The 14,737-nt window shown below is 51.2% G+C and overlaps 1 protein-coding gene across 5 annotated transcripts in view; it reads left to right on the top strand.

Moving 5' to 3' along the window:
- The window catches only part of tns1b (tensin 1b), a 1,628,779-nt gene that overhangs the window by 223,667 nt on the left and 1,390,375 nt on the right, over positions 1–14,737 (top strand). For all 5 annotated transcript variants that reach the window (XM_072468585.1, XM_072468574.1, XM_072468565.1 and 2 more), the window contains exon 2: positions 4,256–4,370. In XM_072468585.1, coding sequence (XP_072324686.1) covers positions 4,256–4,370 — 115 coding nt within the window. The remainder of the gene's footprint in view (positions 1–4,255; positions 4,371–14,737) is intronic.

Genomic DNA, 14,737 nt, shown 5'->3' with positions numbered 1-14,737 from the left:
ACTTCCGCACCTTTTTGCCGGCGCGATGCCCGTCTGATTTGCGCCGGCTTTGGCGCCAGTCGGCGGGCATCCCGCCGTTGGGGGAGAATTTCGCCCCTGAAAACTCCAAAATACAAAACTTGGAATGTTCCAGCGGTATTAATCTACACTTAAAAACCCTCTGGCTGTCGGCAGGATGATTAATAAATAGCAAGTTCCATTTCTTTAACTCCAGGCTGATCATTGTTGTGTGCGTTTCGGAGCGACGTACTTGGTTAGCTGAGCCTCCACTCACACCTTATAAATAAATTCCTAATCCTGAGCAGCAGTTTGTTTGTTTGGGATTTATCGAAACAGGGTTGAGGGCGACTGACGTCTCGCGAGAATTGTGGGTGACTCATCTGTTCCGTCCGGCTGCTGTTGACAGCTCGGTTCCTCTGCCGTTCCTGCCAGCTACCTTTCAGATGATTCCGGGAAAAACAATCAAAAAAGATCTAATTCTGGTGACGGTGACTCACTGGCTAATCCCAGGGTTACTGAAAGAGCCAGCAGGTGGTGCAGGGGCATTGTCACGAGACTAGTAATCCCAGAGTCCAGAGTTCTGAAGTCCTGCGTCCGAATCTCGCCATGGCAGATGGTGAAATCTGAATTCAATTAATAAAAAATTCTGGAATTAAAAGTGTAATGGTGAGCATGAAAACACGTCTGGTTCACTAATGTCCTTGAGGGAAGGGTATCTGCTACCTCACACCTCCAGGGACCCAGGATCAATTCCAGCCTTGGGTCACTGTCTGTGCGGAGTCTGCACCTTCTCCCCGTGGCTGCGCGAGTTTCCTCCGGGTGCTCCGGTTTCCTCCCGCAGTCTTACAGATATCCAAAGGTGGATTGGCCATCGAAATTGCCCCACAGTGTCCAAAGAAATGTTTGGTGGGGTGACAGGGGATAGGGTGGAGCTGGTGCAGACTCGATGGGCCGCATGTGTGTGGAACTGTATCCCAGTGAGAGTCAGTGTGTGTGGAACTGTATCCCAGTGAGAGTCAGTGTGTGTGGAACTGCATCCCAGTGAGAGTCAATGTGTGTGGAACTGTATCTCAGTGAGAGTCAGTGTGTGTGGAACTGTATCCCAGTGAGAGTCAGTGTGTGTGGAACTGTATCCCAGTGAGAGTCAGTGTGTGTGGAACTGTATCCCAGTGAGAGTCAGTGTGTGTGGAACTGTACCCCAGTGAGAGTCAGTGTGTGTGGAACTGTACCCCAGTGAGAGTCAGTGTGTGTGGAACTGTATCACAGTGAGAGTCAGTGTGTGTGGAACTGTACCCCAGTGAGAGTCAATGTGTGTGGAACTGTACCCCAGTGAGAGTCAGTGTGTGTGGAACTGTATCCCAGTGAGAGTCAGTGTGTGTGGAACTGTATCCCAGTGAGAGTCAGTGTGTGTGGAACTGTATCCCAGCGAGAGTCAGTGTGTGTGGAACTGTACCCCAGTGAGAGTCAGTGTGTGTGGAACTGTACCCCAGTGAGATTCAGTGTGTGTGGAACTGTATCCCAGTGAGAGTCAGTGTGTGTGGAACTGTATCCCAGTGAGAGTCAGTGTGTGTGGAACTGTATCCCAGTGAGAGTCAGTGTGTGTGGAGCTGTATCCCAGTGAGAGTCAGTGTGTGTGGAACTGTATCCCAGTGAGAGTCAGTGTGTGTGGAACTGTATCCCAGTGAGAGTCAGTGTGTGTGGAACTGTATCCCAGTGAGAGTCAGTGTGTGTGGAACTGTATCCCAGTGAGAGTCAGTGTGTGTGGAACTGTATCCCAGTGAGAGTCAGTGTGTGTGGAACTGTATCCCAGTGAGAGTCATTGAGTGTGGAACTGTATCCCAGTGAGAGTCAGTGTGTGTGGAACTGTATCCAAGTGAGAGTCAGTGTGTGTGGAACTGTACCCCAGTGAGAGTCAGTGTGTGTGGAACTGTATCCCAGTGAGAGTCAGTGTGTGGAACTGTACCCCAGTGAGAGTCAGTGTGTGTGGAACTGTCCCCCAGTGAGGGTCAGTGTGTGTGGAGCTGTATCCCAGGGAGAGTCAGTGTGTGTGGAACTGTATCCCAGTGAGAGTCAGTGTGTGGAACTGTACCCCAGTGAGAGTCAGTGTGTGTGGAACTGTATCCCAGTGAGAGTCAGTGTGTGTGGAACTGTATCCCAGTGAGAGTCAGTGTGTGTGGAACTGTATCCCAGTGAGAGTCAGTGTGTGGAACTGTACCCCAGTGAGAGTCAGTGTGTGTGGAACTGTACCCCAGTGAGAGTCAGTGTGTGTGGAACTGTATCCCAGTGAGAGTCAGTGTGTGTGGAACTGTATCCCAGTGAGAGTCAGTGTGTGTGGAACTGTATCCCAGTGCGAGTCAGTGTGTGTGGAACTGTACCCCAGTGAGAGTCAGTGTGTGTGGAACTGTATCCCAGTGAGAGTCAGTGTGTGTGGAACTGTATCCCATTGAGACTCAGTGTGTGGAACTGTATCCCAGTGAGAGTCAGTGTGTGGAACTGTACCCCAGTGAGAGTCAGTGTGTGTGGAACTGTCCCCCAGTGAGGGTCAGTGTGTGTGGAGCTGTATCCCAGTGAGAGTCAGTGTGTGTGGAACTGTATCCCAGTGAGAGTCAGTGTGTGGAACTGTACCCCAGTGAGAGTCAGTGTGTGTGGAACTGTACCCCAGTGAGAGTCAGTGTGTGTGGAACTGTATCCCAGTGAGAGTCAGTGTGTGTGGAACTGTATCCCAGTGAGAGTCAGTGTGTGTGGAACTGTATCCCAGTGAGAGTCAGTGTGTGTGGAACTGTACCCCAGTGAGAGTCAGTGTGTGTGGAACTGTATCCCAGTGAGAGTCAGTGTGTGTGGAACTGTATCCCATTGAGACTCAGTGTGTGGAACTGTATCCCAGTGAGAGTCAGTGTGTGTGGAACTGTATCCCAGTGAGAGTCAGTGTGTGGAACTGTATCCCAGTGAGAGTCAGTGTGTGTGGAACTGTATCCCATTGAGACTCAGTGTGTGGAACTGTATCCCAGTGAGAGTCAGTGTGTGTGGAACTGTATCCCAGTGAGAGTCAGTGTGTGTGGAACTGTATCCCAGTGAGAGTCAGTGTGTGTGGAACTGTATCCCAGTGAGAGTCAGTGTGTGTGGAACTGTATCTCAGTGAGAGTCAGTGTGTGTGGAACTGTATCCCAGTGAGAGTCAGTGTGTGTGGAACTGTATCCCATTGAGACTCAGTGTGTGGAACTGTATCCCAGTGAGAGTCAGTGTGTGTGGAACTGTATCCCAGTGAGAGTCAGTGTGTGGAACTGTATCCCAGTGAGAGTCAGTGTGTGTGGAACTGTATCCCATTGAGACTCAGTGTGTGGAACTGTATCCCAGTGAGAGTCAGTGTGTGTGGAACTGTATCCCAGTGAGAGTCAGTGTGTGTGGAACTGTATCCCAGTGAGAGTCAGTGTGTGGAACTGTATCCCAGTGAGAGTCAGTGTGTGTGGAACTGTATCCCAGTGAGAGTCAGTGTGTGGAACTGTATCCCAGTGAGAGTCAGTGTGTGTGGAACTGTATCCCATTGAGACTCAGTGTGTGGAACTGTATCCCAGTGAGAGTCAGTGTGTGTGGAACTGTATCCCAGTGAGAGTCAGTGTGTGGAACTGTATCCCAGTGAGAGTCAGTGTGTGTGGAACTGTATCCCAGTGAGAGTCAGTGTGTGGGACTGTATCCCAGTGAGAGTCAGTGTGTGTGACACTGTATCCCAGTGAGAGTCAGTGTGTGTGGAACTGTACCCCAGTGAGAGTCAGTGTGTGTGGAACTGAATCCCAGTGAGAGTCAGTGTGTGTGGAACTGTATCCCAGTGAGAGTCAGTGTGTGTGACACTGTATCCCAGTGAGAGTCAGTGTGTGTGGAACTGTACCCCAGTGAGAGTCAGTGTGTGTGGAACTGTACCCCAGTGAGAGTCACTGTGTGTGGAACTGTACCCCGGTGAGAGTCAGTGTGTGTGGAACTGTATCCCAGTGAGAGTCAGTGTGTGTGGAACTGTACCCCAGTGAGACTCACTGTGTGTGGAACTGTACCCCAGTGAGAGTCAGTGTGTGTGGAACTGTATCCCAGTGAGAGTCAGTGTGTGTGGAACTGTACCCCAGTGAGAGTCAGTGTGTGTGGAACTGTATCCCAATCAGAATCCGTAGTTTCAGGGAAAAAGGGAGATAAAATTGTGATAATGGTAGAAGTATAAATATTGATTGATTTCAGACTCTGATGGTTTATTTTCTGTGTCCACTCTTAGCCTGAAGATCGCGAAGCCTCAAACTGTCACACCTTCAAAGCCAAGACTTTCAAAAAACTCAAACCCTGCTCCGTCTGCAACCAGATCATCACCAAAGATGGAACTGCCTGTCGCGGTGAGTCACCCTCATTTCACTCAGTCCCGCAGCCTATTCCCACATATCTGTGTGCGTGTGTGTCTGTCTGTGTCGACATCTGCTCTTTTGACCCTGATTTGTCTCTGCGTACATCTGTCTGTCTTTATGTGTGTCTGTCTCTGTCCCTCTCTTTCCCCACCTCTGTGCCTGTGAACAAACTCGATGCTACAGATTTATTGAGTGAATTGTACATGGCTAGATTGTCCTCAATGTTCCAAATCCAAGCTGGGAGTGTTTGGAGTTTTGTGCAGGATAGTGGGGCTGGGTCCGGTGCATCTTTGATAGTAATATTTGGCCCTGGGGGCGTGTGCTGGCTGGGGGTGGGGGGTGGGGGGGGGGGGGGTACAGCCGTTCCTCGTGTCCGGTTTACAGCTCCACCCCAATTGATGCTGGGTATGTTTTCCTGCGGATTTCATTCCCACTCTTTCAACAAGATTTTCACAGGACGTGAGAGTCGCTGTTTCGGACAGCATTTACTGCCATCCCGAAACCCCCCTCGCTGACTCCCACCCCCCTCCCCCCGAGGAGCTGTCTGTTCCCGAGTGAACGAATAAACAGGGTATAGTTTTTCAGCCATTCTCAAACCACACGTAAAACAGGCTTTCTAAGTCCCCACCGCGAAGCAGAACGGGCAGAAGCTAAATGGAAATTTAGTAAATGGACAGTAAATTTCTTGGGATGTAGGTGTGATTGGCTGGGCCATCATTTGTTCCCCATCCCTAACTGGCACTGTAGCACAGTGGTTAGCACTGTTGCTTCACAGCACCAGGGTCCCGGGTTCGATTCCCGGCTTGGGTCACTGTCTGTGCGGAGTCTGCACGTTCTCCCCGTGTCTGCGTGGGTTTCCTCCGGGTGCTCCGGTTTCCTCCCACAAGTCCCGAAAGACGTGCTTGTTGGGTGAATTGGACATTCTGAATTCTCCCTCTGTGTACCCGAACAGGCGCCGGAATGTGGTGACTAGGGGCTTTTCACAGTAACTTCATTACAGTGTTAATGTAAGCCTACTTGTGACAATAATAAAGATTATTATTATTGCCCGTTTACTGTGTGTCTTGCTCGGCCATTTCAGAGGGTAATTAAGAGTCAGCCACATTGCTGTGTGCCTGGCGTCACACGTAGGCCATGTCATAATATACACCAGTATATCATGGTGCAGACACACACTGATGGACACACAGTGGGACCAATCAACACACACAACACCGCAGCCAATCACCAGTGAGAGCACACGCACTATAACGACAGGGGGATTCAGAGTTCCCGCCCATTCGAGTAGCAGCTAGCTAGGAGCACAGAGCTCACAGCCTGCAACACAGACATTCACCATGTGCTGATTGCATCAACTGGTTAGGACAAGGCAAAGGTCTTTAGTTAAAGCTAGTATCGTATTTACCCACAGTTCAAGTATGTTTAAATAGTTAACCTTTTAATAAAATAGTGTTGCACTACTTCAAGTGTTGGTGACCTGTATGTGATCCAGAACACCCAACACATCAGGCCAGACCGGGTAAGGACGGCAGATTTCCTTCCCTAAAGGACATTAGTGAACCAGATGGGTTTTTACAACAATCGATGACAGTCACATGGTCACCATCACTGAGACCAGTTTTAAATTCCAGGTTTATTCTTTGAATTTAAATTGCACCAGCTGCCGTGTTGGGGTTTGAACCCAGAGCGTTAAGCTGGGCCTCCGGATTACTGCTCCAGTGACAGTGCCACTGTCACCACCAGCTCCCTGAAACTTGACGGTGTAAATGGAACTAAACGAGAATCTGTGACAGGAGAGAAGCTGTTTGGCGTGAGAAGCCGTGCGTAGCTGGTACGTTCAACTGGAGCAAGGCAAGCATCCCCTCAGTCTCCCCTCCACCTCTCCACCCCTCCCCAGTGGCTGGCCCATCAATAAAGTTCTTGGGCATGATTCTCCGACCCCCCACCGGGTCGGGGAATCGCCGAGGGCTGGCGTGAATCCCGCCCCCGCCGTGTCCCGAATTCTCCGCCACCAGAGATTCGGCGGGGGCGGGAATCGCGCCGGTCGGCGGGCCCATCCCCGGCGATTCTCCGACCCGCGATGGGCCGAAGCCTCGCCGTTGTCAACCCTCGCCAGACGGCGTGGATTCAACCTCCGTTTGAACGGCGGGACAAGGCGGCGCGGGCGGGCTCCGGGGTCCTGAGGGGGGGGGGGGCGCGGGGCGATCTGGCCCCGGGGGGTGCCCCCCACGGTGGCCTGGCCCGCGATCGGGGCCCACCGATCTGCGGGCGGGCCTGTGCCGTGGGGGCACTCTTTTTCTTCCACCTTCGCCATGGTCTTCACTATGGCGGAGGCGGAAGAGACCCCCTCCCCTGCGCATGCGCGGGGATGCCGTGAGCGGCCGCTGACACTCCCGCGCATGCGTTGCCCGGCGAAGACCTTACGGCGCCGGCGAGCGTGGCGCCAAAGGCCTTTCCCGCCAGCCGGAGGAGCAGAAACCGCTCCGGCTCGGGCCTAGCCCCTCAAGGTGAGGGCTGGGCCACTAAAGGTGCGGAGAATTCTGCACCTTTGGGGCGGCCCGACGTCAGAGTGATCCGCGCCGTTTTTGGCGCCGGGTAGCGGACATGGCGCCAGTTTGCGGAGAATCCCGCTCCTTGTCTTTCGGCCGAAAGAGAAACTACAACAGCTACAGAGCCAGTGGGTCACTCGTTAGTAAATGGTGTGTTAGTGTGAATTGTGATACGGGAGTGCCCCCAAGTGGCATACTCCTGAAATGACAAAGATTAAAATGAGCTGCCGCAGTCATTGGTCTGGTTCATCCCTCATAGCACCACAGGGGCAGAATTAGGCCATTCGGCCCTTCGAGTCTGCTCCACCAATCGATCATGACCGATATTTTTCTCATCCCCATTCTCCCCATGACCCCTGACCCCCTTATTAATCAAGAACTTAGGGGCGGGATTCTCCGCGTCGCGCCGCAATCGCGCTCGGTGTGGGGGGGTCGCGATCGGGTCCGACGCCTTCATCACCGGACAATCGCTGCCAGTTGCGCGGTCGTCGGTCGGGAGCCATTGAAAGAGGCCCTCGCGGCGATTCCCCGCGGACGGCCGGCCGAGTTCGCGCCACCATGGTTCACTCATGGTTCCACCCGGCAGGCACTCGGAGTGACGGCTGCGGACTCAGTCAGCTGCCACCCTGGTGTGGGGGCGGGGGGGGATCCGTCACCGGGGGACCACCAGGACGCCCCCCATCAGGACGGCCATGGCAGCCGCGACTCCGAGCTCCTGCCGGGGTGGAACCATACGGGAACCACGCCGGCGGGAACTCAGCCGGTCGTCCGCGGGGGCCTCTTTCAACGGCCCCCAACCGTCGACCGCGTGCAGCTGGCGGCGATTCTCCGGTCGCCGGATAATCACGGGAAGCCGTCAAACCCGATAGCGGGTCCGACGCCTCATTCTCCGCCCCCACGCTGAGCACGATTCCGACGCGGAGGCTCCGAGAATCCTGGTCCTTATCTCCATCTTAAATGGCCATCCCTTATTGTTAAACTGTGCCCCTTGTTCAAGTCGCTCCTACCAAAGAACAAATAAAATTACAGCACAGGAACAGGCCCTTCGGCCCTCCCAGCCTGCGCCGATCCAGATCCTTTATCGAAACCTGTCGCCTATTTTCCAAGGATCTACTTCCCTCTGTTCCCCGCCCGTTCATATATCTGTCTCGATGCATCTTAAATGATGCTATCGTGCCCGCCTCTACCACCTCCGCTGGCAAAGCGTTCCAGGCACCCACCACCCTCTGCGTAAAAAACTTTCCACGCACATCTCCCTTAAACTTTCCCCCTCTCACCTTGAAATCGTGACCCCTTGTAATTGACACCCCCACTCTTGGAAAAAGCTTGTTGCTATCCACCCTGTCCATACCTCTCATAATTTTGTAGCCCTCAATCAGGTCCCCCCTCAACCTCCGTCTTTCCAATGAAAACAATCCTAATCTACTCAACCTTTCTTCATAGCTAGCACCCTCCATACCAGGCAACATCCTGGTGAACCTCCTCTGCACCCTCTCTAAAGCATCCACATCCTTCTGGTAATGTGGCGACCAGAACTGCACGCAGTATTCCAAATGTGGGCTAACCAAAGTCCTATACAACTGTAACATGACCTGCCGACTCTTGTACTCAATACCCTGTCCGATGAAGGCAAGCATGCTGTATGCCTTTTTTTTTTAATGGTCCTCGCATCAAAAGGTTTATTTCGCCGGCGGGGAGATGGCATCTGTTAAAGTCCTAGACCGTCTCTCCACCAAACAATGGAAAACATCCATTCTTGTACAATTTTCAAAACAGCTACATAGCCCATTTCGGCTGGACCTTGTGCAATAATATTGGCAATACATTACATACATTAGTTACATTCCAATTAAATTGGACATTACGGAAAGTGGGTTGGCCCCTTATCAGGCCCTGACTTCATGAAGAAGTCACTCAGGGCATGTCTCAGCATCCACTCTGTCCAGTCCCCTCAGGATCCGATGTGTTTCAATACGATTACCTCTCATTCTTCTAGCTCCAATAGATACAGGTCCAATGCATCCAACCATTTTTCATGGATAACCCATTGATCACAGGAATCAGTCCTGGGAACCTTCTCCAACAGCGTCCAATGACGTGAGGACTCTAGAACTGTCCACACCTCCTGATGTGGTCTCACTGGAGCGCTGTACCACTGTACAAAAACTCCACTACTTTTATATTCTATTCCCCTTTGAAACATCCAATTTGCCTTCGTAGTCACTGGGGGTACCTGCATACTAACCTTTAGTGCTTCATGTATTTGGACACATAGAGTACCCTCTGTGCTGCTGAACTGTGCAATCTCTCTGCAACCTCAGCTATTGGGGCCTTTATTAGCGAGGGCAGTTTGAAGATTTCTGGTCTGACTGGTGACTGGACACGGTTATGGCTGGTGGGGACGTATCTCCGTCTCGATGTAATCCCGTATCCTGATATCTTCCCATTCTTTCTGATCCTGAATCCCATCCAGGGTTGGCCCTAGTTTGGAATGCTCCAATAGCACAGGGCTAAATCGCTGGCTTTGAAAGCAGACCAAGGCAGGCCAGCAGCACGGTTCAATTCCCGTAACAGCCTCCCCGAACAGGCGCCGGAATGTGGCGACTAGGGGCTTTTCACAGTAACTTCATTTGAAGCCTACTTGTGACAATAAGCCATTTTCATTTTATTTTTCATGTTCCTGTCCAGTGCCCTTTGCAGTGTTGGATTCGCAGACTCGGTGCTCATCGCCATGTCCCAAGTTAACCAGAGTCTGAGAAACCATAATGTCTCACCAATGGGGATGTGCAAGAGGCTGACAAAGCTGATGTTTTAAAATTGACCCTTGCATACCGTCAGTAATCTTTGTCAGCACACTCCACATGCCCCCAGGAGCTACTGACTGCCGTAACGATGCCCCTTAGTAACTAATGGCCATCAGTAATTATGACCCTCAGTAATTACCCTCAATAATAAAACTATCATTAACTAATGACCCTCAGTAATAAAAACATCAGTGACTAAATACCTCAGTAACAAAAACCATTGGTAACTAATACCCATCATACTTAATGTCTTTGCGACTTGGCAGCCCAATAATCACAGTCACCAGGTTTGTAAATGTAAACACAATTACTGTTTATTTATAACAAGAACTAGAATGAAATCTGCAGCAAATACAACTGATTACCCAGTGTATAATTCCGAATTCCCCACTTTAAATTGTCCCCGGCCTCTGTACACACACACACACACACGCACACACACGGTCCGTGCTGAGACACACAGTCCTGATACACTCACAAACACACACACACACAGTCAGTGCTGGGACACAGTCCTGTTACACACACACAGTCAGTGCTGAGACGCTCAGTCCTGTTACACACACACACACACAGTCAGTCCTGTTACACACACACACACAGTCAGTGCTGAGACACTGAGTCCTGTTACACACACACAGACACACACACACACAGTCAGTGCTGAGACACTGAGTCCTGTTACACACACACACACACAGTCAGTGCTGAGACACTCAGTCCTGTTACACACACACACACACACACACACAGTCAGTGCTGAGACACTCAGTCCTGTTACACACACACAGACACAGTCAGTGCTGAGACGCTCAGTCCTGTTACACACACACACACACAGTCAGTGCTGAGACACTCAGTCCTGTTACACACACCCACACACACACACAGTCAGTGCTGAGACGCTCAGTCCTGTTACACACACACACACACACACACACACACACACAGTCAGTGCTGAGACACTCAGTCCTGTTACACACACACACACACACACACACACACACACACACAGTCAGTGCTGAGACGCTCAGTCCTGTTACACACATACACACACACACACACACAGTCAGCGCTGAGACGCTCAGTCCTGTTACACACACACACACACACACACACAGTCAGTGCTGAGACGCTCAGTCCTGTTACACACACACACACACAGTCAGCGCTGAGACGCTCAGTCCTGTTACACACACACACACACACAGTGCTGAGACGCTCAGTCCTGTTACACACACACACACACACAGTCAGTGCTGAGACACTCAGTCCTGTTACACACACACACACACACAGTCAGTGCTGAGACACTCAGTCCTGTTACACACACACAGTCAGTGCTGAGATACTCAGTCCTGTTACACACACACACACACACACACACACACACACAGTCAGTGCTGAGACACTCAGTCCTGTTACACACACACAGTCAGTGCTGAGACACTCAGTCCTGTTACACACACACAGTCAGTGCTGAGACGCTCAGTCCTGTTACACACACACACACACACACAGTCAGTGCTGAGACACTCAGTCCTGTTACACACACACACACACACACACAGTCAGTGCTGAGACACTCAGTCCTGTTACACACACACACAGTCAGTGCTGAGACACTCAGTCCTGTTACACACACACACACACACAGTCAGTGCTGAGACACTCAGTCCTGTTACACACACACACACACACACACACAGTCAGTGCTGAGACACTCAGTCCTGTTACACACACACACACACACAGTCAGTGCTGAGACACTCAGTCCTGTTACACACACACACACACACAGTCAGTGCTGAGACACTCAGTCCTGTTACACACACACACACACAGTCAGTGCTGAGACACTCAGTCCTGTTACACACACACACACACACACACACACAGTCAGTGCTGAGACACTCAGTCCTGTTACACACACACACACACACAGTCAGTGCTGAAACGCTCAGTCCTGTTACACACACACACACACAGTCAGTGCTGAGACGCTCAGTCCTGTTACACACACACACACACACACACACACACAGTCAGTGCTGAGACGCTCAGTCCTGTTACACACACACACACACACACACACACACAGTCAGTGCTGAGACGCTCAGTCCTGTTACACACACACACACACACAGTCAGTGCTGAGACACTCAGTCTTGTTACACACACACACACACAGTCAGTGCTGAAACACTCAGTCCTGTTACACACACACACACACACACAGTCAGTGCTGAGACGCTCAGTCCTGTTACACACACACACACACAGTCAGTGCTGAGACACTGAGTCCTGTTACACACACACACACACACACACAGTCAGTGCTGAGACACTCAGTCCTGTTACACACAGACACACACACAGAGTCAGTGCTGAGACACTCAGTCCTGTTCCACACACACACACACAGTCAGTGCTGAGACACTCAGTCCTGTTACACACACACACACACACACAGTCAGTGCTGATACACTCAGTCCTGTTACACACACACAGTCAGTGCTGAGATGCTCAGTCCTGTTACACACACACACACACAGTCAGTGCTGAGACACTCAGTCCTGTTACACACACACACACACACACACACAGTCAGTGCTGAGACACTCAGTCCTGTTACACACACACACAGTCAGTGCTGAGACACTCAGTCCTGTTACACACACACACACACACAGTCAGTGCTGAGACACTCAGTCCTGTTACACACACACACACACACAGTCAGTGCTGAGACACTCAGTCCTGTTACACACACACACACACACACACAGTCAGTGCTGAGACACTCAGTCCTGTTACACACACACACACACACACACACACACAGTCAGTGCTGAGACACTCAGTCCTGTTACACACACACACACACACAGTCAGTGCTGAGACACTCAGTCCTGTTACACACACACACACACACACACACACACAGTCAGTGCTGAGACACTCAGTCCTGTTACACACACACACATACAGTCAGTGCTGAGACACTCAGTCCTGTTACACACACACACACACACACAGTCAGTGCTGAGACACTCAGTCCTGTTACACACACACACACACACAGTCAGTGCTGAGACACTCAGTCCTGTTACACACACACACACACACACACACACAGTCAGTGCTGAGACACTGAGTCCTGTTACACACACACACACACACACACAGTCAGTGCTGAGACACTCAGTCCTGTTACACACAGACACACACACAGAGTCAGTGCTGAGACACTCAGTCCTGTTCCACACACACACACACAGTCAGTGCTGAGACACTCAGTCCTGTTACACACACACACACACACAGTCAGTGCTGATACACTCAGTCCTGTTACACACACACAGTCAGTGCTGAGATGCTCAGTCCTGTTACACACACACACACACAGTCAGTGCTGAGACACTCAGTCCTGTTACACACACACACACACACACACACACAGTCAGTGCTGAGACACTCAGTCCTGTTACACACACACACAGTCAGTGCTGAGACACTCAGTCCTGTTACACACACACACACACACAGTCAGTGCTGAGACACTCAGTCCTGTTACACACACACACACACACAGTCAGTGCTGAGACACTCAGTCCTGTTACACACACACACACACACACACACACACACAGTCAGTGCTGAGACACTCAGTCCTGTTACACACACACACACACACACACACACACACAGTCAGTGCTGAGACACTCAGTCCTGTTACACACACACACACACACAGTCAGTGCTGAGACACTCAGTCCTGTTACACACACACACACACACACACACACACACAGTCAGTGCTGAGACACTCAGTCCTGTTACAGACACACACATACAGTCAGTGCTGAGACACTCAGTCCTGTTACACACACACACACACACACAGTCAGTGCTGAGACACTCAGTCCTGTTACACACACACACACACACAGTCAGTGCTGAGACACTCAGTCCTGTTACACACACACACACACACACACAGTCAGTGCTGAGACACTCAGTCCTGTTACACACACACACACACAGTCAGTGCTGAGACACTCAGTCCTGTTACACACACACACACACACACACACACACAGTCAGTGCTGAGACACTCAGCCCTGTTACACACACACACATACAGTCAGTGCTGAGACACTCAGTCCTGTTACACACACACACACACACACACACAGTCAGTGCTGAGACACTCAGTCCTGTTACACACACACACACACAGTCAGTGCTGAGACACTCAGTCCTGTTACACACACACACATACAGTCAGTGCTGAGACACTCAGTCCTGTTACACACACACACACACACACAGTCAGTGCTGAGCCACTCAGTCCTGTTACACACACACACACACAGTCAGTGCTGAGACACTCAGTCCTGTTACACACACACACACACACAGTCAGTGCTGAGACACTCAGTCCTGTTACACACACACACACACAGTCAGTGCTGAGACACTCAGTCCTGTTACACACACACATACACAGTCAGTGCTGAGACACTCAGTCCTGTTACACACACACACACACACACACACAGTCAGTGCTGAGACACTCAGTCCTGTTACACACACACACACACAGTCAGTGCTGAGACGCTCAGTCCTGTTACACACACACACACACAGTCAGTGCTGAGACACTCAGTCCTGTTACACACACACACACACACACAGTCAGTGCTGAGACGCTCAGTCCTGTTACACACACACACACACACAGTCAGTGCTGAGACGCTCAGTCCTGTTACACACACACACACAGTCAGTGCTGAGACACTCAGTCCTGTTACACACACACACACACACAGTCAGTGCTGAGACACTCAGTCCTGTTACACACACACACACAGTCAGTGCTGAGACGCTCAGTCCTGTTACACACACACACACACACACACACACACACAGTCAGTGCTGAGACACTCAGTCCTGTTACACACACACACACACAGTCAGTGCTGAGACACTCAGTCCTGTT

This window comes from Scyliorhinus torazame, chromosome 2 (assembly GCF_047496885.1).
Source record: "Scyliorhinus torazame isolate Kashiwa2021f chromosome 2, sScyTor2.1, whole genome shotgun sequence".
Taxonomy (NCBI): domain Eukaryota; kingdom Metazoa; phylum Chordata; class Chondrichthyes; order Carcharhiniformes; family Scyliorhinidae; genus Scyliorhinus; species Scyliorhinus torazame.
The sequence above is the reverse complement of the archived record's forward strand: the minus strand, read 5'-3'. Positions and strand labels throughout refer to the sequence as shown.